General features: G+C 51.5%; 2 protein-coding genes and 1 long non-coding RNA gene across 14 annotated transcripts; 2 read left to right on the top strand and 1 right to left on the bottom strand.

The window, feature by feature from the left end:
* The first annotated feature begins 365 nt into the window (after nt 1-365).
* LOC105070968 (F-box only protein 6) lies at nt 366-16,376 on the top strand. Of its 6 annotated transcripts, none has more exons than XR_012511454.1 (8): nt 643-765; nt 2,170-2,303; nt 8,036-8,331; nt 10,240-10,366; nt 10,894-10,989; nt 11,847-11,982; nt 12,221-12,569; nt 13,478-16,376. XR_012511454.1 is itself a non-coding variant. In XM_074377431.1 (8 exons), exons 3-7 carry the CDS (start codon nt 8,067-8,069, stop codon nt 12,547-12,549), a joined length of 723 nt encoding a protein of 240 aa, XP_074233532.1. In that variant the 5' UTR covers nt 643-765; nt 2,170-2,303; nt 8,036-8,066; the 3' UTR covers nt 12,550-12,569; nt 13,478-16,376. The 6 variants fall into 6 exon arrangements, 5 of the variants coding, with proteins under 5 accessions (XP_010955835.1, XP_074233532.1, XP_074233531.1 ...); XM_074377431.1 differs by having other exon boundaries at nt 12,451-12,569; XM_010957533.3 differs by lacking the exons at nt 643-765; nt 13,478-16,376 and adding an exon at nt 366-491 and having other exon boundaries at nt 12,221-12,664.
* MAD2L2 (mitotic arrest deficient 2 like 2) lies at nt 12,787-17,800 on the bottom strand. 7 transcript variants are annotated; one of them, XM_010957536.3, is made up of 10 exons: nt 17,582-17,721; nt 17,358-17,441; nt 17,180-17,231; nt 16,962-17,080; nt 15,850-15,921; nt 15,173-15,273; nt 14,256-14,350; nt 13,862-13,935; nt 13,301-13,393; nt 12,787-13,125 (listed from the first exon to the last, which is right to left on the bottom strand). In XM_010957536.3, exons 3-10 carry the CDS (start codon nt 17,217-17,219, stop codon nt 13,084-13,086), a joined length of 636 nt encoding a protein of 211 aa, XP_010955838.1. In that variant the 5' UTR covers nt 17,220-17,231; nt 17,358-17,441; nt 17,582-17,721; the 3' UTR covers nt 12,787-13,083. The 7 variants fall into 7 exon arrangements, with proteins under 7 accessions (XP_010955838.1, XP_010955839.1, XP_010955842.1 ...); XM_010957537.3 differs by having other exon boundaries at nt 17,363-17,441; XM_010957540.3 differs by lacking the exon at nt 17,358-17,441 and having other exon boundaries at nt 17,700-17,800.
* LOC141579644 (uncharacterized) lies at nt 17,634-18,722 on the top strand. The gene is made up of 2 exons (XR_012511455.1): nt 17,634-17,766; nt 18,006-18,722. It is a non-coding gene; the product is annotated as an uncharacterized LOC141579644 (long non-coding RNA).
* The last annotated feature ends 4,963 nt before the right edge of the window (nt 18,723-23,685 follow it).

The raw sequence follows: 23,685 nt of genomic DNA, 5'->3' as shown, positions 1-23,685 counted from the left end.
AAAAAAAAAAAAAACAAAAACAAAAACAAAAAACAAAACAAACAGAAAAACCAAAACACCCTTCCTTAGAGAAGGTGCAGCCTTGATGAGTTAACAGACTGGCCTGGGTGAGGCACCCTTGTGCAGTGCACAGCCTGCACGACCCACTGTGGCTGCCTGAAGTAGGTGCTTGAGATTTGTTGAACGAAGAAAGGAATTAATGAACTTAGTCCTAACAAAACCGCAGGGAGACATTTACCTTTGAGTAAACTGAGGCCTGCCCAAGGGAAGGCAGGAGCCAGGCTCAAGGCTGGAGTGTTATCAGTCACCCTCCAAGAGGGGGCCCACCGCTTCAGGGCAGGAAGCTGGCCACACCTCCCTACCGTAGCGTCCAGAGAACCGCTATGAGGTCAAAGACCTTAGGCCACTTCTTAGTGGCCAGGAGGAGGTTCCGGGAGGAGGAAGCACAGAGAAGATGGGTCCCCGCTGATGAGCCGCCCACCGCCTGGAGGGTAAGACTGAGGTTCGGGAGACGAGGTCTGGAGCTCCCATAGCGCGGCCCCCGCCCTGAGGACCCCAGACTCCTTTTCTCGCGCCTGGGGAACGGGTCCTGGCGTGGGGCGGGGCGAGGCGGTGGGAGCGGCCGCCTGGGGCAGGAGGGAGGCCACCCGAGCGCAGCGCGTGACGCAGGCGCGGGGCGGGCCATAGGGGACGGCGCCGCGGAGGCGACAGGCTCCAGGCCGGGCCGAAGTTCTGGTTCCGCTGAGCGCCCCGCCCCGCGCCCAGGTCTCGGCCCAGCCGGGGGATGGGTAGAAGGGGCGACAGGCGCGGGAGGGGGCTTGAGTGTCCGGCGCCGGGGGTCGCCAGGGCGTTAAGCGAGCCCGCGGACGCTGTCTCGGGAGGGCTGGGACGCCGGCATCCGCGGCGGGGGCGGGGGGGATGCTTTTCCGGGCGGGTCATGGGGCGGGGCGCGGGCGGGGCCAGTCGCCAGGGTCTGGTCGCTGCTGCGCGGAATGCCGCTCCGCCGGCGGGTGCGTCCCGGAGCAGCCTGGACATCCGCGGCCACTCCGGCCTCAACTCGCGTGCAGCGCCCCAGCCGGGGACAGTCTAGGGCCTCTGGGCACCGTCACGCCCGTGGGGCCTGGGACGAGGGCCTAACTTTCTCAAGCCTCAGCTTCTGCTTTCAGAAATGGGCTTGGTAACAGTGCCTTAAGGGGTTGTTGAGAGGGTCTGTGGAGGAAAGGCCAGCGCTTGGCTCCGGGATTGGCTCATGGGAAGCCCAGTCGGTGCGAGGTAGCTGCTTAGGGCCGGCGTGGACGTCTCCATCCCAGAGTGCCGCAGGATGGCCTTCACCCTGCCACACCGCTCTGCAGTCAGGCTTTAGGGGTGGAGTCTGGTGGTATCATGCGACCAGAGCCGAAGACCAGACTTTGGATAACGGGGAGAAACTTCATACCTAAGACGCCTCTGTCTTGGAGCCCAGCGACTTTTATTTGGCCTAGACAATGCTTTTAGAAGTTGTCAACATTTAAAAACTGACGGTTCGTGTATTTAAAACATGTTTACAATTTCTCCTGAAAAGTCAGAAGACCTGGCCACAAGGAGTATTTTTCCGTCGTGGAGTTTTGCACAAGATACAAGTACCTTATTTATCTGTTTATTTTTTTCTCTAGTAAAATGCCCCTTCCAGGGCAGGCGCCAGACCGTGTGCCAATCCTCATTTTTTGGTGGGGATGAGAGCTTTGAGAAGCCTGTGAAACGTATGAAAATTAATCAAGGGAAACCTGAAAAATGAAGTCAGGAAGCAAGGAGGAGGAACACTTGACAGTCAATACAACCCCAGCAGCTAGAGGCATACTTTGTCTCCGGTGGGAAGTGACGGCTGCTTTACTACTCCCAGCAGCAGTGAAGATTTTCTCCCTGTCTGACAACAGCTCAGCCAATGAGAGACTGTCATAACTCAGCCAATGAAAAACCATTATACTTCCAAGTTCCAGTGTCTTCCAATTGACTTTTTGTTTATAATGACCACCCCAAACTTCCACTTCTCTATAAAAAGAGTTCCCTCTCCTTTGCTTAACGAGGCTTGCAAATGGTTCACCATAGTTGCATAGTTTGCATTGCAGTTCTTTGCCACTCCCAAATAAACCTGTTTTGCTAGTGGAATAACTGGCTATTTTATTGTTTTAGGTTAACATTACATGGAGGTTCCACCAAGAGCCAGAGAAGACCCTTGACAACTCTGAGGCTGGGGAGCGAACAGGTGCTGGTACCCACAGAGCCCAGTGAGCTCACTGCTTTCTCAACGACCCTGGAGTTTGAGGGTGAGTTTTTCTCCTGGATCCGAGCTCTGCCCTTTTTGCGTTTTGACTCTCTCCAGGCTTTATTTGGAATCTGTTTAAAGGCTTTGTGTTTTTTAGTTAAGGCCTTGTCTTACCTGTGAGTACTCTATTGGCACTTCAGCCTCACTCTTTTGAAATCAGGCTGTTCCTACTGGAACTATGCTGGTATTTGGTCCACAGGCTGTTTAAGAATTATTCTTTTGTTCTAGAGAAAAACCCCTGAAAAATGGGATCCCAGTTATCTAAATGTTTTGAGGGTGCCTCCCCCTTTTCAGGGACCCTGAGCCATTTTCTGTTTAAAAACTGCAGTATTTCCTCATATGCATTGCTAACTAAAGGGGCCACCCGAAACAAAAGTAATTTAAAACATCAAGGGCCAATATGGGGAACTTTTGAACTCCCCAAACTTACCTTTCTTAAACTTCTGTTAGACAGCCATGGATATGAAATGGTCAAAACTGAACTGGACACCTTTTCTGTTTGATATTTTAAGACTTCCAAAACTTATCAGGAGTTTCAAATTACCTCTTTGCCAAACACAATTTTTAAATTAACCGAGGCAAACAAAATTTTAAAGCAAGACAAAATGGACTTCTGAGGTCTCTTTTGCCCCGGTCGTCTTCGTCGCCGGACGCTGGCGGTCATCTTGTGCGCGAGCCCATCCCAGGCGCCATCTTCCTTTCCTTCTGCCCTCTTCTGATTCTTCCTGAGCTTCCCTTATTCCCAAAAGCTCTGCTGATTCTTCCTGATCCTTCCTTTGAACCTATCAGAACCTGCTCCTTCACAGTTAAATCTTTTGAGGATTGAAATAAACCTCAGAATTACTTACAGTCCCTGGACAAATGTCGAACTGTGAGCTGTAAAGAGTTTCCTAAAGTAACTGAGGACCCCCGTAGGTTCGTCAAAGATTTTAACCTAGTTTGTTCAAACCCACCATTCTGGCTTCTCAGATTTATATCAGTTAGTCCACGTATTCGTTGGTGAGGGTCAAGCAAACTGTGGGTGAGACTAGCCCGGTGGGAACATTCTGGAGGAGATTTAGAAGAGCCAGCCCCTAATTTTGGCAAGAGGCTAGAACGCTGCCTGAAAGCCTCCACTGAGCAATTGCAGTAGCCTTTCCTAAACCTGTCGATCGGAACAAAATTCAGCCTTGCACACAAAAATCTAATGAACCTGTTCGTGACTCTTCCAATCAACTTCAGGTTACTTTTAAAGAAAACTCTGGTCTCCCTTCAGATGCTGAGTCCACTAGGGTAGCTGTTGCCTCCATGTTTATGAATGGGCTGAACCGGAATCTTTTAGTTAACAGAACCAGGATGGAATGGGAAACTACGCCCACTCTAGATTTATGTGGCAAATCAGCTCACTTGCACCCTAGATGAGTCACCAAAAAGAAAGACCACTAAAATTCTTAATCTTCAACTCCAGCAAATGAAGGTCCCTAAACAAAACCAAAAACCTGGTTTCTGCTACTGCAAAGAGCCAGGGTGCTGGAAAAAATATTTAGATGATTTGCCCTCACGCTCTCCTTCTCAAACCTCATGAGAAGACAGCATCCATCTGCTAAAAGTTTTGGCTTTAAAGGGACATAAAGTCTCCAAAGAAAAACTGCAGTTTGCTCAAATTCAGGTTCAATATTTAGAGCACTTCATCTCACAACAGGGATGACATTTGAATCCAAATAGGCTTCATGGCATCCTGAACGTCCCCAAACCTAAAACTAAGTGCCAATTATGAGGTTTTCTCGGGCTGCTGTCAAAATCAGATTCCAAATTTCTGTCTATGGCTCAGCCCCTACCTGCTTTATTAAAACCAGCAAAGCTGACCCCATTAATTGGGGAGATCAAGATGACACAGCCTTTGAAGACTTAAAGAAGAGCTTAACGAGACCACCTGCCCTTGGACAGCCTAATTATCAGCTTCCCTTTTCCCTCTTTGTATATGAGAAGGAAGGGAATGCCCTTGGCATAGTCACCCCAAAACCTGGGGACCATCATGGACCTGTAGGTATTGTAGCCAACAGCTGGGCCCTGTGGTGCAAGGGATATTCCCTTTGCCTCAGAGCCATTCCTGCCTGCCCTTCTGGTTAAGGCCACAAAAGAGATAATCATAGGATCCCTTTTAACCATGTCTATCCCCCATGCAGTGGAAGCCCTCCTAGGTTCTCATCCACGCAGTACTTTCAGTCACCTCGCCTCTTATGAAATCCTTTTGCTACCTGCTCCTCCTGTAACTCTCACAGTTACTAACCTCCACCCTGCTGCTCTTCTCCCCTCCTTCACTCATGAAACCCCTCACGGCTGCCTGACCCTGACCAATCACCTCTGACTCCGTGTAATAATTCACAGGAGACTCCTCTAACCAATGCCAGTTTTTCATGGTTTACTGATGGTTCTCATTTAAAGGGAGAAAGTAGTAAATATTGTGCTGGGTATGCTATTGGCAACTCCTTTTGATGTCATTGAAGCAACACCTTTACCTATGGCTGAATTACCCAATAGGCTGAATGAAATGCTCTCACTGGGGCCTGTCCTTTAGCCAAGGGCAAAACCGCAGACATTTATACCTGCAATCAGTATGCCTTTAGAGCAACCCATGACTCTGGGGTGACTTGGAAACAACAAGGTTTCCTTACCTTTAATGGGAAAAAGATTTAAAATGGTTCTTATAGGGGAGGAGGATATAGCTCAGTGGTAGAGTGCGTGCTTAGCACATACAGGTCCTGGGTTCAGTCCCCAGTACCTCCACAAAAAAAACCCAAAACAAAACAAAACAACCAAGTAAACCTAAGTACCTCCCCACCTAAAAATAAAAATAAATAAATAAAATGATTCTTACATCCAAAATTGATTAGATGCTGTACTCTTGCCAGCTGCCTTGACTATGATTAATATCCCTGGGCATTCCAGGCTCGAGCCTCTATAGGCTAAAGGAAATCAAGCATGTTTCTGCCCAAGACGCTGCCCTCAAAGGAACCAATGGCCAAACCTCTGTCGTGATCCAAAGGGATGCTCCCTAAGATAACAATCTAGAAAAATTGACTAGAAATGCCCAACACCCCAGAAAAGGAAAAACAATATTGGAGATCTAGTTGGTTCAACAGAAAGAGAGAATTCTGGTTTGGACCAAATAACAAACTGGTCCTCCCAGAAAGTCTGATTCCCAATCCTTATCACTGTGCGTGCATTAAAACTATCGCCCCACTGACAAAATGATAGCACTCGTGAATCAGTGTTGGGGAATATTAATAAGGTCACAAAGAGTGCCTGCCCTCTTGTCCCACCTGTCCAAAGTACAAAACAGAAAACCTGTTTGCACTGCTCCCAGACACTCTGAATAGCCTCAGGGGCCATGCAGAGATTAGTAGATGGATTTCATACAGCTGCCTCCATCTCCTGGATATAAATGTCTTTTACACATGATCTGTATGTTTTCTTACTGGACTGAAGCCTTCCCTTGCAGACAGGTCACTGCTTCTTCTGTGGCTACAATTTTGTGAGAAAAGATTATCCCTGCCTGGGGAACCCTCTTGAAGTTCAAAGTGATCAAGGGTCATTTTACTGATCAGTGCTTCAACAACAGACTGTAGGTTGCAAATTCAGGGACTGAATTTGGATAAGAATCCAGAGTCAGTTTTCTAGTTTAGATGAAAGAGAGAGACTTCTGTGAATTCTAAACCTTGTAACAGGCCTTAGGAAAATGTCTAGACGTGTCTAGACATCTTAGGAAAAGCTGTCTCATCAGTGTCATCTGCTTCAATTCCGGGAAATCTTTATCTTCAGGGCACCAGATGGTGTGCAGGTCTAGTCTGAATCTGGCGCTTTCTTTAGATGTGTCACGTGAATCCAGGAGTCTGTTCTCTGGAGTTCAGTGGCACAAGGGTAGGTTAGCACTACCTGATGGGTCCTTTCCAGTGAAATTGAAGAGAGTCCTTCTGGAGGTGTCTTTTCCAGTGGATGAAATCTCCAGGTTGAAAGATGTGATGCTTATGGTCTTTGTCTCCTAAGACTGCACTATGAAAAAGCCTGCTCTACCAGAACATCATTATTTTTAATAGAAGCAATTAGGCCTTTACGATATTGAAATTTATCTCCTTTTATCAGCTGCCGATCAAAAGTGGGAGGAGCCAGGTGCATTGGGTACCCTGTGGCTATCTCAAAGAGTGAGAGTCTGAATTCCAAAAGGGTTGATTCTGAGATTTAGAAGGACCAATGGCAATTTTTTTTTTTTTGGAGAGTCCCTGTGAATTTTGCCCATTGGGTTCTAATAGTACGTTTGACTAACTCTGAGGTCTGAAGATGTTTAGCACAGTGGAAGTGTTGTAAAACTAGTGAAAGAACACAAATTTGTTGAAGCATCTGACTAGCCGATGAAAAGCCACTATATCTGGAACTCCCAGCTTCCTCCAGTGGACTTTAAGTTTCTAACAGCCCCTCCCTACTTCCCCTTCTCTTCTGTAAAAGAGCTCCCTCTCCTTTGCTTAATGGGATTTACAAGTGGTTCACCAGTTGCATGACCCAAATTGCAGTTGCTCCCACATGATCTGCTTTGCTGGTAAAATACCTGACTGTGTTACTGTTTTAGGTTAACAACTGCTTCTTTGGCCACATCTCAGTCGAAAATGAGAAGTTTCCCCAGTGTCCTTACATGTGGGAGAATATCCCCACCCACCCACCCATAGGCAGATAAGGGCCATCTGCTCAAGCCATCTTGAGTGACAATGGCCACAGGCCCAACCCCAACCACCTGGGGGAGTCCCCTTAGAGAGCTGGATAACCAGGACCTCCCCGCCAGGCAGAATTCAGGCTGAGGTAGTGGCTCTGTAATTTTCCCAAACCCCCATGCAATTCAGATGTCAAGGGAGGAAGGTGTTCTTGGGGGCAGCTAACTCCACAGCTACTGGAGAGTGGTTTTGCTTCAATGCTAGGGGTGTGGGTAACGATGCTTTGGAGCACTGCTCAACTATCCTCATGCTAAATGCTGTACTGGTACTAACTCTGTCCTCCCAGCCCTTTTGAAGTCAGGACAGTTACCATCTCCTTTTTACACCTTCCTGGCTAGTCACTGCAGGCCAGGATTCAAACCCAAGCAGTCTTGCTTCTTTCGCCTCGATCTGCTTTTAGGTTCCTGGGCATTGCAGAGTGGCCTGACGCCCACCCCAGAACTGTGGTGGGGAGCCTCCTCATTCGGATGCTTTATCACATCCGGATTCCAGGCCAAAGTGAGCAGCTTGGGGAGAGGAAGTTTGAGTCTCAGCACTAGCCCACCAAGCCCATCACTTACGTTGTGAGCTAGTCTGTGGATGACATGAATAAAGGTTTTATGTTCCAATGGTGAATTCACAGCATTAAAGTAACATCAACAAAGGTCTCTGCAGAGCTTCCAGACAACAGCATGGCCTTGGCACTATCTCACAGTTCACCAGGCCCACCAACTTAAAATTAAGCAATTAATTTTTTACTGGGGGGATGGGGCCTCTTAAAAAAATTGGTCCCTAAAGATTTTATTAATATTTTCATTGCATTCTTCCAAATGTGCATAACATGTGACCTCTCCATATTTTGAGGCTCTGCTGTGTACTAGAAGGGTGCTCAGGTGCTCCCTAACCTCTCCCCAAAGAGGAAACAGAATTAGGAGTCCCTGGTCCAGGTCCCCAGGGATCTGAGGGGTCCACCTCCTTGATCAGGGCTCCTGAGCACTGTTGCTCCCCACAGGCCTGTGCGTGCACCCCACCTCGGCACAGCCATGGCCGGGGTCAGCATCAACGAGCTGCCCGAGAGCATCCTGCTGGAGGTGTTCATGCACCTGCCCGCCCGCCAGCTGCTGCTGAACTGCCGCCCTGTCTGCAGTCTCTGGCGCGACATCATTGACCTCGTGACCCTCTGGAAGCGAAAATGCCTGCGTGAGGGCTTCGTCACCGAGGACTGGGACCAGCCCGTGGCCGACTGGAAGGTCTTTTTCTTTCTGTGCAGCCTTCGCAGGAACCTCCTGCGCAACCCATGTGCTGAAGGTGGGCTGCAGCTGCTGCTGGGCCGATTCCCTCTCTTTCCTGAACCTCAGGACCTTTGCACTTGCTGTTCCTACACTATCTGGAATGTTCTGTCACCTCCTGAACACTTGTCATGCCCCCTTGGGCCCTCTCCTCATTCTTCGGATCTCAGTTCAGAGATCTGCCCTGATCCTTCATCTGATGAAAGTAGTGCTCCCCCTCTGTGCTCTGTCACCCCGTGTCCTTCCTTCATAGCACTTGTCATAGCCTGTCATTACTTTGTCTCTCTTTTTTTTTTTTTTTCTCTCTGCCACAAACTTCAAGTTCCTGGGGCATGACGGCTCTTGCCACCCTGCAGCCCATGTCCACACAGCAGGTGTTCAGGAAATGTTTGTTGAGTGAGTGAACACACTGCAGACCCCCTCCCCTTCAGTTCAGTCTGTGCTGCCTGACGTTGAGGGAGGGCTTTGTCTGTGTCAGGCACTAGTCTGAGGTCTTTACAAGCGTGCTTACCCTCCTGTTACCTGATCGTGCAGAGGAAGAAAATGAGGAACTTGAGAGGTAACTACGATCACACGGTTGAAACCCGTTTAGCTCATGTTCTCTTATAAATTTGCCGAGGGTTTTTCCCCTTCTTTTAGTACCTACGAGGTACCAGGCATCATGCTTCTTGTTGGGGCTACAGCAGCAATTGGTTTAGAGGCAGACTTTACACACTTAGAATCCCTTTAGTGTCTGTTTTCTCTTTATCCTCATGAGGATCCTGAGAGCCACATAAGAAAGGTTGGCTCAATTTTATAGATGGGGAGCCTTAGGCCCCCGCGATGAGTGTCCTGCCCAAAGAAACAGAACTTGCCCAGTTTCTGGGGTCTGGTCCCCACTGCTGAAGGCCCTCAGGCCCCTCTCAGAGGCCTCACAGACAGCATCCCAGACACTCAGTCTCCTCGTCTGATGGGACTGGACTCGGCCGCCAGCTCAGCTCACACAGGCCTGCAGAGCCAGCCTGCAGCCTTGCCTGGCACAGGGCACAGGGCCCAGCAGTGGCCGCCCAGCCTTGCTCAGCTCTCCCCTTGGGCTTGCCCTGGGTACCAGCCCGGCTCCCGGGTTTCTGAATTACTCCTCTGATGCTCTACTGGGAGTTCCCCAAGGCACCTGAGGGAACAGATGTCAGCTCCTAGTAGAGGGAGCAAGGGAGGAATTTGGGAAGTTTGTTCTGGAAAGCCTAGGTGGGGAAGCAGTGTTGTTTCCCGAGGTCCTCTCAGCTCAGTCTGAAGGGGGAGACAGGAAGGACAGCTTTATGCCTCCATACCCGCCGAGCCAACCCACTGGGGATCCTTCCACCAATGCGGGGTCACTACACACCACCAACACAGAGGACGCTCAGCCTCCCAGTCATCCCTCCTGCCCTGGGCAGAGGGGGACCAAGTCGGCACAGTAGGTTCGCAGGACCTCAGATCTCAGTCACGTAGTTAACCTCCTGGACCCTGACATCTGGAGAATGTCAATCGTCAAGTAAGCAGTCGGAGTTGGGACAATCTCACATTGGCCCTTAAGAACATAAGTACCATCACGGGCCCTTCATAATATGATTTGAGAGCTGAAACTTGGGTACTTCCCAGAGCCCCTCGGCAACACGGAAGCAAGGAAATGTCAGTTCGGAATTTCTGGTAATACTCTTTCTCCAATTTCAGGTTAGGAGTTGAGCCAGTCAGGGACAGAGCAGGAGGGAGAGGGACCCAGATCAGAGCTGATGTGGTGGGCACAGGGGGGAATGGTGGGTGGAGGGGAGCCTTGTAGGGTGGCTCCAAGGCACGGTTGTGGTGCACACCTTGAGATCTGAGCATTACCCTCTCCATCCCAGGACCAGGTGGGGAGGGCCAGACTGAACACTCACACCACGGATCTCACTTTGGCTTCTGCTTCTCCTAGAGGATATGACGTCCTGGCAAATCGACTCCAATGGGGGGGACCACTGGAAGGTGGAGCGCCTCCCCGGACCTCATGGCACAGAGTTTCCTGACTCCAAAGTCAAGAAGTACTTTGTCACGTCCTATGAGTAAGACAAACTAAACCAAGAAGCTGTATGGAGGGAAGAGGGTCAGGACACCTTTGCCAAACCCCAGGCCTAAGTGAGGGCCTCTCTGCAAAGCTCAAGGGAGGTGGTTCCAAAGCCAGCTCAGGGTCTACATGTACTGCTTCCTTGAGCATGCGTCACCGCCGTGGCTGGGTTCACAGGCAGTGGGGTGGACAGCAGTTTGAGGAGGCTGGGAGCCCGCTGGGTGGTTAGGGTAAGTCAGGGGTGGCACAGGCTGTTGCTCCTCTAGGGATGTGAGTTCACGGAGGCGCCCTCCTCAGGGCCCTGGGAGACTGGGCCTAGAGACTGGGATGAGATGCTGCCCAGTTACAAGGGGGTGAAGCTCCCCGAATGTTTCTCATGAGCCTGCAAGGAGGTAGAAGCCAGAGTCAGCACCAGTGGCTGCCCTGCAGTGGTCAGGGCTACTGCTGGGTCCGCTGAACCATCTCCCTGGGTCCGGGCCATGCAGACCATGCCTGGGAATGCACACCTTTCCTTCTGCTCCCCAGAATGTGTCTCAAGTCCCAGCTGATAGACCTCAAAGCCGAGGGCTACTGGGAGGAGCTACTGGACACCTTCCGGCCGGACATCGTGGTTAAGGACTGGTGAGTAGGGCCCACACCCATCCCACACTCTGCATCCCTCCCTCTTCTCTTCCTGAGAACCCCTGTAGAGAGTGCCCACGGTGCTGGCAATGTCCTGGGGCAGGGGCTCCCCCGCCACTGACAGACACAGCACCTCCTGGGCCCTCCCCCTCCCTAAGTCAGCAGGAGATGTGAACCCCAGTTTACAGGTGGAGAGTCCGAGGCCAACAGATGAGTTGTCACACACAGGCACTGAAGCAGCACTGAAAACAGGACCCCTCCTCTCTGGACCTCGCAGCTACTTCCTGCCTCCTTGTGAATCTGCCTTTCCTGCCCCTTTCACTGTTCATCCCACAACTCTGTCCCGAGCTCCTACTCTGTGCCCAGAGCTTTGCAAGGCTCTGGCTTGGCCCAGTGCAGAAGCAGGACCCCAGTTCCAGTCAGGCCCCAGGGCCACCACTGAGGATGCAGGGTTGGGGGCTGAGAGGTGTGCAGAGCTGCGGGGCTGAGCAAAGGATGAGCTCTGTACCAACCCCCATCACACGGGCCACCCCTCTCGAACCTCCTTTGGATCCACCGCCCAGTCCATTATCATGTACAGGTGACACAGATCTGACAGCCCAGGCGTTATGCTTTTTATGGTGACATCCTCACTGGAACACCCGGAATGGATGCCCCTTTTCTCAGATGGGTTCACTGAGGCCCAGCGTGGATAGACTGCTTACCCTGGGGGCACAGTGGGACACGAGGAGCCCTGAAGCCAGCAGGGCAGGGCAGGGAAATGAAACTCAGAGTTCTAATTGTGGGCCCGCTGCCTGCCGGCCTCCAGGGCCACCTCTGCCTTGGAGTGCACGGTCCTAAGCCCCACCCTCCCTCAGGTTCGCCGCCAGGGCAGACTGTGGCTGCACCTACCACATCCGAGTACAGCTGGCCTCGGCCGACTACATCATCCTAGCCTCCTTTGAGCCCCCGCCTGTGACCATCCATCAGTGGAACGATGCCAGGTGGACAGAGGTGAGGCCTGACCTGCTTGCCCCTTGCCACCCGCTTCTCCCACATCCAGGATGGCAGGAAGTAAGGGGGCAGCCCCAGGGCCCGGAGTGCCCCCAGTCCTCTGCCTGGAGTTTCTGCCTCTGGCCAGGCAGCTCTCCCCTCCAGGACCTGGTTCCACTCTTCCCCTCCCAGGGTCAGTGGTTACCCTGTCTTGTCCCCTCTCCAGTCCTGGTGGTCACTTCCTCTCTCCTCCCCCCAGGTCTCCCACACCTTCTCGGATTACCCTCCAGGTGTCCGCCACATCCTCTTCCAGCACGGGGGCAAGGACACCCAGTTCTGGGCAGGCTGGTACGGGCCCCGTGTCACCAACAGCAGCATCGTCATCAGCCATAAGATGACCAGGAACCCGGCCCCCTCCACGGCTCACCCCTAGACCCTGCAGGGGCCGGAGGAGGCTACCCACCTGCCTTCCCCACTCCATCTCCACAGGCCCTTCTGACAGCCTGTCATCTGACAGCCATTCATCCGTCCTCTGTCCCGGCCAGTGGAGTGCCAAAGGTTGCCTCCAGGCAAGAGCTGAGCCTATAGTGGGCAGCAAGTCCCTCCGCGTAAGTTCCGACTGAGGGCAAACCCACCAGTTTGTGGTAACTTACTGTTACATAGCTCTGTCATTTTGTTGTAATAAATGTTTTCAGTAAAACCAGCCTGGGGTTGGATCTAGGGGCAGGGGTGCCAGGTCCTTGGCCCTTTGGTGGAGGAGCAGCCCCTCCCCCCAGGTGAATTTGGCAGCACCTATGGCTCCCACCCAGGCAGTGACAACCCAGCTCAGCCCTTGGGGCTCTTTATTGAAATAACTCACAGCACAGCATTTGAGACAGACAGCGTTGGCCGGCTGAATCCCAGGAGGCTGAGAAATCGAGGTCCCAGTGCCCTTCACTGCCCGCCTGGGGAGAATTCCTCCATGAAGGCAGTCAGGCCTGAGCAGCCCCAGGCTGGAGGGTCAGGGGTCCATACGTAGAGGCATTAAGAGCACTTGGAATCAGGGTGGCCCTGCAGTACTGCCCTAGGTGAGGGCCCCCAAAGTCCGATGGTTGGTTGTGGCATCCATGGGCAGGCACACCCTCAGCTGCTTTTATGAGCTCGCTCTTCCACATAGAGCTGCATCTAATGGCAGGAACAAACAGCCATGGTCAGGTGGATAGCCAGGGCCCCTACTCTGGAGAACCCATGGGGCCTCTGCCAAGAGTGGGCTTGTGTAGCCACAGCCAGCATTAAGGGAAAGAGGGGACTGAGAGTCTTAAGCCAGCCACACCCTGGTCACCTCCCCCAAGCAGCTCACCTTTAAGATATCCGATGTCATGGTTTTTAGGGGTATCAGTCGGGGGTCGTGCATGTGGACATCCTGCTCATCTGCCAGGATCCAGGGGAAGTCCTAGGGAGGCGACCAAGGGAAGGGTGGCAGGGGGCTGGCTGTGGCCTACCCTCACTTTGCTACCCCTTCCCTTCCCCGAACTAGGGCCCTCAGACTTCAGGGAGCATCCGAATCGCCAGGGAACCGCTGGCAGTGCCGATTCCCAGGTTCGTCCACCAGACAGGCTGAGACTGGAGACCCAAGGTGGGCTGGGAACCCAAGTGATTTAACAAGCCCCAAACACCAGTTGTGAAATTGGATCAAGGATCCCCTCTCTTGAGAACCCCACTGAGCTGCGCCCTCCTCTCAGCACTGAGAGCCCAGGTGGGGCGATGACAGGCAGGTGGCCACAGGGCTGACACACAATGAGAGCCTACTGTGTGCCAGGTGCTGCCTCCAGCAACACCCCTGCTGGTCAGAGCTCTGGTTTTCAGAGCATCCTGGCTATCTTGCCTCCCCACCCACCCTTCCACACCAGCCTCATCTCACCTTGATGACTTGGATCTTCTCCATGTTGCGAGTGGCAGCTTCTCTCGTGTGCACTAAGACTGTGAAGGTGCAGCCTAAAGAGGCAAGAGTTTGGTCAAGACTGGGCTACCCCATGCCTGCCTCGGGACACAGCTTCCTCCCACCTCCCTAGCTGGCTCAGCAGCCCCACAGCACAGTGTTAACCAAGTACTAAGACAAGACAGTCAACAGGAAGACTGAAGCCAGGTGGAGTCAATCAGGGAAGCTTCCTGGAGAGGGCGGGCTTTTGGAGCAGTTACAAAAGGCAGAAAGAAAGAGAGGAGACTTGGTGCAGACAAATAGGGACCTGAGGACACAGACCAACACAAGTAGCCATGGAAACACCCAGAGAAGAGGGGGTGGGGTGTGAGCATACCAGGGGGGTTGTGGTCCAGGACAGCATCACATACACTGATCTTCAGGATGAAGGCCCGGAGCAGCTGCTCCACGTGAGACAGCAGGGAGTCTGAGCTGGGAAGGAGAGAGGAAGAGGGTCTCCCAGCACACGGGTGGCCCCCCTCCCACCAGCAGGCAGTCAACCCTGGAAGCAGCCCTCGGGTGCAGAGTCCCCTCCGCCTGGTATTTTTGAGGGCTTGGCTACCTATCTCTACACAGCTAAAGCATCTGGGGAGTTTAAAACCAATGCTAAGTACCATCACAGACAAATTAAGTCAGAATGGTGGGCAAAGGGTGTAGGGAACCCCAGTAGGTGGTTGTAACGTGCAGCCGGGTCTGAGAACCAGGACACAGCCCAAACTTCATACTCTAGGACACCAAGCTGGGAAGGGAGAGGGCTTGCCCAAGGCCACATAGCAAGTGGGGACAGATTCCAGTGCTCTGACCTCATCACAGGAAGCCGGTAGCTGACCAGCCCAACACACCCGTCCAAAGTCAACTTCAAGTTGACTGTGGACTGGATGCTTGACTGGGAAGTCAGGAACCGGGTCTGTGTCCTGGCTTTGCCACCATTTGGGTGACCAGGTCAAGGTCATCTCTCTGACCTTGGTTTCTCCATCTACAAAATGAGGTTGGGACTAGCCATTTGCCAATGCTGTGATTTTCAAGGTTTGATACAGGAGGGTCTCTTTGTAACCTGTGTGATGTTCACAGAGACTTGGGGGCGGCCGGCTGCAACTCCGCCACTAATAGCCTTGTTAGGTCAGCACACCTTGCCATGTCTCCTCTCAGACCTTTAGCAAGGCAGTTAGTGGCTACCGGAAAGGGGTGAGGGTCAGGGGTATAGCTAGGGACCTCACACCAGCTGGCACATGGACGGGGAGAGAGGCAGCTCACCTGATGGACAGCAGCGGAGGCTGTGTGATTTCAAAGACAAATTTCTCCACTGGGCGGTGTTCTTTGTCCAAAATTACCACCACTACCTTCTCCACATCATTCTGCAAGGACAGGAACCCCCCACTCCAGAACAGGACACCCCTCTACCACCACCACCACTCCCTCCCTACCCAGGGAAGGATGGGATAGGGGCAGTCGCAGCCCTGTTCAGCCTCTAGGCCCAGAGTTCCTCACAGCCCAGAAAGAGGTTTGAGAAGTTGAAGTAGGCACCCCCAGAAATGAATGGTACAGGCAGAGAGGAGAGGATGCCTGGGCCCCGTGGGGATACCAGGACATCTCAGAGAGAAGAACAAGATAGAAGGAAGAAGCACTGAGCGGCTAAGCTGAGACAGAACTTGGGGATGGAGGAAGAGAGTGCCTGAGAAGAACCCAGAATCCTCCAGGGCAGGCCCCACCTGGGGAGCCAATTCCACTATTGGGGCGGGGCTCCAGGCCAAGATGCCCTGAATGTGTCCCCATGCCCTGGGCCCTGAGCAGGAGTGGTCTCTAGAGTGCAGGGGACAACAGGCTTCTGGGTGTTAGAGACATAGGGACCCTGCATGGTCCCAGCATCACCCCATCCTGGAGGATGGGGGAGCACTGGGGGTGATGTGGGCCAGGGGGTCCAGTGCCCTCACCTTCTCCAGGAGCGGCTTGACGCAGTGCAGCGTGTCCTGGATATACTGGTTCAGCTCCGGGTGACAGGACATCTGCATACAACCCCATGACGGCTGGTGAGGCAGGATGGGGAAACAACCCCACACTCCCTCCAGCAGCGCAAAGCCCCTTCTGCCTTTAGAGAAAGGCCCATCAGTTCCCTCAGGCTCCCCACCCGGGACAGACTACCCATCATGAGGCAAAGAACTGGATTATCCCCAGAGGAAGAGAAGTTAGGAGATCTTAAGAATTCAGTCTCAACATTAGCACTTCATACAGCATCAGGAGTTCGTTGAGCTCCTCCAGAGTCTAGAAGTCCCTAAATTGTATTTGGGCAAACAGGCATTTTTCCAGAGAAGGGATCCAGAAATTTAATCAATTTTCAAACATTAAGAATCTGGAACTAAGAAGCTGTGTGCCCTCAGGCTTAACCTCTCTGAGCTTTACTTACTTCACCTGCTGAAGATTTCATTAAAAAGTAAGGATTAAATGCGATAAGTACCTAGTACACAGTGGGCACTCGAAGTGCTGATTCTTTTTTCCCTTTCCCTGTATATCCTCTAAGCTTCCACCACCTTCCAGTAGTCGGCATTTATTCTAATATTTACTGAGTGCTAAGGGGCAGGCACTTCTAGAGACTGGGGATAGAGTAGCTTATATTCACTGCTTTGTCTCCTTTTCACTTGTAAACAACCCGTTACAATTAGGGTAAATGAGGGGAGAGAGAAGGTGCCTGAGGTTTACAGGAACCCCCTCCCCAAACCAACCATTCACCAGTTGCAGGACACCTTTAAAATACAATGATGGTGGGGTTGAGGGTTGTGGGGGGCTCTAATCAGAGGGTCTGGTCCCTAACTTTTGGCGAGGGGAACTCCCAATTCAGAGGGGATGAGAGGAAATGCCACTGCAGTGATTAGGTGGAAGGTTTTAGGCCTATCAGCAGCTGCCAGGAACTAGATGGCAAGGCCAGGCTACTGGGGAATGAGGGGGCTGAGCCCGAAGGTGGAAGAGAGTTAAAAATACCCCCCTACCCACTCCTGTGATTCGGGGCACGGGGTTACCCAGTGCACCCAACCTGACTGTGGGGGCTCACCTGGACAGGCACGTTGTACTTCTTACGCTTCTGGAAGATGCCCACCGGGTAGACCTCACGCACGTAGAGAATCAGGTGCACGGCCACCTCCAGGAACTCGCAGAGCACGTCGGCCACCACTGCGAGGGGGCAGAACTCGGTGCGCGCGCTCGGGGAAGCCCGCCCGCCCAGGCCGTCCCTCGCCCCCCACCCCGGGTCCGCAGGTCCAGCCACCCTACCTTGACCAAAGTTGAGGTCCTGTCGCGTGAGCGTAGTCATCCTCCTGGATACCTAGGGGGCGGGGCAGGAGCGGGAGCTAGTTCCAAAGGCCCAGGCAGCCGCAGGGCCCGCCCCCCTCCATTGCCCCTCCCCTCCGCCTAGGGGGGCATCGGGGCAGGACCGCGCCTCCCTTCACACCGAACCGGGGCAGCTGAGAAGGACCCCTCACGCTGTCGTCAGCCCTCGGAGGTATCAGCTGCGCTGGCCGCCTCGCCCTGCTGTCTGGTTGGGGTAGAAAAGGACAGAGCTATGCCCGCATAAAGGGCACGGCCGCGGCCGCAGAGGAAGCAGCTGGATGCGCAGGGCCGGGAGCGTTAAGCGGGGCACGCGGAAAGCGAAACTAGGCTGGAATAAGACTTTACCCCCTGCCTGGCTGGATTCCTCCCCTGAGGGAATCCTGCCCCTCTCCTCTAACCAGGGTACCGGCTTCGGCCTCGATTCCCGGATCGGGGCCCGGCCCCCGCGAGGGAAACCACCGACCAGATTACTCGCGCCTCCCGCTCAACCCGCGGCCCGGGCGCCGCTCCGTGACGTCCGCTGTGCTCCGGTGGGTCCTAGCGCCCGCCTCCAGCTACGCCCACTCCCCGCGCAGCCAACCACGGGTGCGGGAGGGAGCTGCTGTCGGAGGGGCGGGGCTTGGGGGCGGGGCCCTGCCTCCGTGCGGGTATGATCCCAGGGCCTGAGTGGGCAGATGCTGCGCCACGCCGCTTCCTTTCAATTTTGGGTAGGCGCGAAAAAATACAGCTTTGGTCTCCATACCGGAAGGCTACGTATTTTCCTCCCCAGGGCATTTCTCTCTTTTTAGGGCGCGGGAAAAGGGCGGGTAGGTGTTGCTGGTGAGAGCCAGGTGAAGCTCACAGCTGGGGGCTATGGATAGCGACATCTGCCGAGAGCTCTGGAGTCACCATCCTCAGAACCTCAGCTGCCCAACCGAAAGCGAATCCGCCGGCTCCGGGGCGGGGACAGGGGAGATCGGGCGCGCACCGGGGACGTCCCCACCCCCAGCCCACCCGGATCCTAAATGCAGCCTGTCTTTACCTCCCAGGAAGATAAGTCCTCCTGGCTCATGCATCGTAACAATAGCTGACATTTATAGAGGTCCAACCTGGTGCCAGGTACTGAGCTAAGTGTGTCCGTGGATTGGTCCATTAAATGCTCAAAACAATCTCACGCGATGTTTACTACGATTGTCCTCGTTTTACAGATGAGCCAAACGAGGCGCGGGAGTTACCCAGCTAAGTGGGGGAGGGGCGGGCGGAATTGTCTTCTGCCACTACTCTTGTTTTGTTTGGTTTGGTTTGGTTTGGTTTTTGTTTTGTTTTGATTTGATTGAGTTATAGTCAGTTTGCAATGTGTCAATTTCTGGTGTACAGCACAATTTTTCAGCCACTGCCACTACTCTTTATAGCTCGGAAGTCCCCTAGAAGCATGGACTCTGGAAGGTCTGGGAGGACCCTGGGAAATAACAATATTAATATTAAAATAATTACTAACATGGGTTGAGCACTTACTATGTTTCAAGCACTGATTTCTTTCATTCTGTCATTAAGCCTAGGAGCTAAGCCCCCATTTTACAGTTGCAATTTAATAGATGGTAAAACAGGCTCAGAGATGGTCCCTAAATTGCCAAAATCACACAGTTGAAATACAAGCCCACTTCTATTGTGACCCCAGGGCTTCAGCTTATTCTCAGCCCCCTTGTTTTACAGGAAGGTCAGAGAAGTGACTGCGTCGTTATGGACAACAAGTTGGGCCAGAAGTCCAGGGATCTTGTCTCTGACCTCCAGGGACATAAAGGCTTGTTAGGAGTCATGCGCATCTGTTGGTACCCAGATCTAGCCAGGAATGTTTACTGCTTAGTTCTCAGTATTGGAGATTTGCACCCCCTTCACCCCAGATGCTTTCAAACCTGCATTAACACACTTCTGATGGCTGGGGACAGAGAAGAGAATAAGTAACCTGGCCCATTAAGCCAAGAATGCCAGTAGAGCATTTTTCAAAAGCAGTCCTTGGAAATCTGCATCAGACTCCCCAAGGAGCCCATTAAACACCTGGAACCTGGACTTCCCTGACCTACCAGATCACTTGGGGTGCAAAGCAGGGCAATGGCCCTTTAGCAAGCTCCGAGGGGCCTTGATACCCAAGAAAGTGTGGGAATCGCAACCACAGTGGTTTGGGCTTTTCCACAGGAAGTCTGCATTTCATAAAATTGCAATGCTTAACCCAAAGGAATGGATTATTTAATTCAGACATGGAGGCACCTGGCAGCCTATTTTGGGTACAATAATCCTTCTTAAGATCTGGGGAGCCTGCCCACATCATATGGGAAAGGACTATTTCCACATGGAGCCAGCTGAGCAGCCCCTGCCTTGTAGACAGGTATCCCCTGGCTCCTTGAGACGTAATCACTGTGGATGCTTTGAAAACTGGGGGAAACAAAGGTCCCTCTTTGCCCCTTCCTGAAGGCTGTCCAAGCAGCATTTTCGTTGGTAACAGGAAGTAGCAGTGTTAAGGGGGCAATGCCCTGTAAAGGGTCCCTTAGGATTAGGGCCTAACAGGTGGAGGAACTCAGAGCCTAGCTACTCTTGTGTGGTGGCTTCCAGGGCACAGTGTGAGTGACATGGGGGCTCATGGGAGGCCTTCCTTCCATGGGCCCTCAGCCCCAGCCCCCTGCCCTGAGAAGACACAGGTCTTCTGCCACAGAGCTAAAGAATTTCAGAGAAGCCTTGTTGGACATACAACTCAACACTCACATTTTTCCAATGGGGAAACTGAGGTCCCAGAAGCCTTGTTTGACACTGGGGTACCCACCTTGTCAACTAGAAACTGGATAAAAATGCCTGAGTTTGGGGTTTTGGATTCAGAGCCAGCCATAAACAGGAAGACGGGTGGCTAGGAGATAACGGAGAGATCAAACTGACCTGACCTCAAGCCCCAAAAGGCTTCTGTCTCATTTATAAAACGAACAAGCTGGACAGATGTTCTCTATACCTCTGATGGCCTTGGGTTCCATGGGGGCCAACAAAGTGGGGATAGGGCAGGGGCAGGGGGACGAATCAGCTGGGGCCATGGGGGAGCTTTATGAAAAGTCATCTGTCATTTCCATCCATAGGGCTCTGCGGCATCTGGTTTTTCATATCTTAATCACATCAGTGTGATGGATGGTCATGGGACCCAGATTACATTATGGGGTTAATTTATTACATTCTTGAATACCCATTTGCTGGGAGGCTGTTTTTCAAAGTTATTTGCATATTTTTCACCATAATGACAATATATAGGAGGGCATCTGGGAGGGAAGGATGGATGGTTAGGAGGACAGAAAGCTTATTTGCCAACTGAAGTAGGTTCCTGAGCAATGGGGATGGAAAGAAAATCACTCCCTAGAGACATTTAAATTGAAACTAAGGGAAGGCAAGATGCAAGAAAGTCTTGCAAAGATTAAGGCCTGCGTGGGGAGAGGAGAATTCCTGGGGTTCACTGAACAACACACAATGAGCGAACGAGGTATAACAGGAGGCAGTGAAGTGTCCAGACCCTGAAGATGCTTCCAAAGTCCCTCCCATCCCCACCAGGCTGATCACAGGATATATCATCCATCTCATCCCTGCCTAAGGTTCCCAGAACACAAAACACACGGAGGTCTGAGGAGCCACAGAGACTCAGCCACATATAGCCTGGTGACAATTCTACTGATTCCCCGATGCTCAGGGACCCAGCCTATTGGGATGCTCCTCTGAGCAGAGACCTAGCCTCGTTCATTCTGTTAGTCCAGCACCTCAACAGCACTTGGCCAAATCCGGATTCTGAATGAGTGTGTGTTAAATGAGTAAATGAAAGGATGATGGACAATGGTTTATTGCCACTTGCCTGACATGTATCTTAATTTAGTCTGGATGAGGAACAAAGATCTCTGATTTCCATGCTCAGGCTGTAGGCAGTGGTGTGCAGAGAAGAGCTGCTTTCAAAAACGGAGCCAATGTTCATAGCAGCACTATTTACAATAGCCAAGACATGGAAGCAACCTAAATGTCCATTGACAGATGACTGGATAAAGAAGTTGTGGTATATTTATACAATGGAATACTATTCAGCCATAAAAATGACAACATAATGCCATTTGCAGCAACAGGGAGAATGTCATTCTAAGTGAAGTAAGCCAGAAAGAGAAAGAAAAATACCATATGATATCACTCATATGTGGAATTAAAAAAAAAAGAAGACAAATGAATTAAATATAAAACAGAAACAGACTCACAGACATAGAATACAAACTTGCGGTTACCAGAGGGGAGGGGGGTGGGAAGGGATAGACTGGGAGTTGGAGATTTGTAGATACTGACAGGTATATATAGAATAGATACTGTATAGCACAGGGAGATATATTCAAAATCTTGTAGTAGCTCACGGTGAAAAAGAATATGAAAATGAATATATGTATATTCATGTATGACTGAAAAATTGTGCTATACACAAGAAATTGACACAACACTGTAAACTGACTATAACTCAATAAAAAAATAAAAAATTAAATTAAATTTTAAAAAATGGAGCAAGAGCTGCAGAATGCTCACGATGGTGTCCTCACACACACTGGGCTACTCACATGCACAGCCTGCTGCTTCTCTCCCCACCACTGCCCCTTATCTAGCCATGAAGCCCCTCCCTCTCTAAATCTCAGTTTCCACATCTGTAAAATGGGATCAAGTTAGCACCAATTCTGTAGAGTTGAGCGAGGAGTAAAGGAGATAATGTTTGTGAAAATATCAAGTGCACAATGCTCGACACATAAATGCCCAATTAATGGCTGTTATGATAATGATATGAAGATCGACACACACTCTAGCTAAGCTCCTAGAGCAGACACTCCGGACCAGCCATCATGCCTTTCAAAACCCCATCTAAAGCATCCATAGCTGTACCCCTCTCACCATTTCCATTTCTGAAAGCAGCAGGCAGCCCCCAATATGCCTATGGAGGACACACATCCTCATGGCCCAAGATGCCTAAAGACAGAAGCTGCAGCCGAAGACAGCTCTTCTCCCCACTCCTCTGGTCTTCTGGTGTGAGGTCTGACCTGCACAGCCGCCCAGACTCTGGCATCCACTGCTGATCTTGGACCCACATCAGAGCCCTGACCTTAGGCCAGTAACACTGCACAGCTTCTAGTACTTCAAGTACTTCAACCAGGGCAGAGCCCTCACACCACTCCCTCCCGGAGGTTCTGCTGATTCCCCAGTGTCACTGACCCTTTGTTAGTCAGGGGGCCCTGCAGATCACCTCTTAAACTTTGAACCTTTACCCAGAGAAATGTACAGAAACACTAAATGTTTTGACAAACATTTAGAGGGGTTGCCAGATCCTCTGAAGTCACCCTGGACCAGAGGGTGAGAACCTTGATTCCAGTTCAACCACTACTGTTTTTTAAATAACTGCTTTATTGAGATATAACTCACAAACCATAAAGTTCATCCTTTTAATGCCTGCAATTCAGTGGTTTTCAGTATAGTCACAAAGTTGTGCATAATCACCACTATCTAATTTCAGAATATTTTCATCACTCCACCCACACACATTAGCAGCCACTCCCCAATCTCCCTACCCCACCCCCCACAACCACTAGTTTACCTTCTGTCTCTAAGGCCTTGCCTATGTCGAACATTTCATATAAATCATACAATATGTGGCCTTTTATGTCTGGTTTTTTTCACTAAACATACTGCTTTCAAGATTCGTCCAGATTGTGGCAAGTATTGGTACTTCAATGGCCAAATAATACTCCATTGTATGACTATACCACATTTTGTTCATCCATTCATCAGATGATGGATATTTGAGTTGTTTCCATTTTGACCATTCAACATGGGGAAACTGAAGCCCAAAGTCACCACAACCTGGATAGGACAGGAGCCCAGGCCTCACCTAACATCCATCTGTTCCCACAGCATCTCTCTGGGAGGAGCCAGAGAACAGAGAATCCAAGCATGGCAAAAGATCGCCCCACTGGTGAACAGCCATGGCAACAGTGTTTGAACCAAAGGATCCAATAAATTCGCTTCTGGTTCAGTGAATGCCAAGCCACAGCTTCATCCTTGACAAGGAGAATAAAGCCTACTGTCCCCCTCCCAGACCCAAGCTATCATCGCCTCTTCTCTGCCACAGTTCCTAACTGGTCTCCCTGCTTTTGTCATTGCCCCCAAATGCAATCTATTCTCAATTTTGGGAATCAGACCGAATTTGTTAAAACCTAAGTCAGTTCATGTCTCTGCTCTGCTCATGATGGGATCCATCCTGGTGCCCATCAGACTGATAATATTACAATAACAAAGCAGCTAATTTTTCTAGAGCATATCCAGAGGGGCCAGGACCTTAGGAACATTATCTCCTTACACAGGCCATTGCACTTAATCCTTGAATTCTGAGGAGTTAGGGATAATGGTGAGCTCAGAGAGGTTAAGCCACTTGA

The sequence above is a fragment of the Camelus bactrianus genome, chromosome 13 (assembly GCF_048773025.1).
Source record: "Camelus bactrianus isolate YW-2024 breed Bactrian camel chromosome 13, ASM4877302v1, whole genome shotgun sequence".
Classification (NCBI taxonomy): Eukaryota; Metazoa; Chordata; class Mammalia; order Artiodactyla; family Camelidae; genus Camelus; species Camelus bactrianus.
The sequence above is the reverse complement of the archived record's forward strand: the minus strand, read 5'-3'. Positions and strand labels throughout refer to the sequence as shown.

Excerpts from the sequence above, each read along its gene's own strand:
- LOC105070968 (XM_010957533.3), top strand. The coding sequence starts at position 8,067 with ATGGCCGGGGTCAGCATCAACGAGCTGCCCGAGAGCATCCTGCTGGAG. Across the intron at positions 10,367-10,893 it reads TACTTTGTCACGTCCTATGA|AATGTGTCTCAAGTCCCAGC; the intron begins GTAAGACAAACT and ends TCTGCTCCCCAG. Across the intron at positions 11,983-12,220 it reads ACGATGCCAGGTGGACAGAG|GTCTCCCACACCTTCTCGGA; the intron begins GTGAGGCCTGAC and ends TCCTCCCCCCAG.
- MAD2L2 (XM_010957540.3), bottom strand. The coding sequence starts at position 17,219 with ATGACTACGCTCACGCGACAGGACCTCAACTTTGGTCAAG. Across the intron at positions 13,936-14,255 it reads CCTGGACCACAACCCCCCTG|GCTGCACCTTCACAGTCTTA; the intron begins GTATGCTCACAC and ends TTGCCTCTTTAG. Across the intron at positions 13,394-13,861 it reads AGAAGATCCAAGTCATCAAG|GACTTCCCCTGGATCCTGGC; the intron begins GTGAGATGAGGC and ends TCGCCTCCCTAG.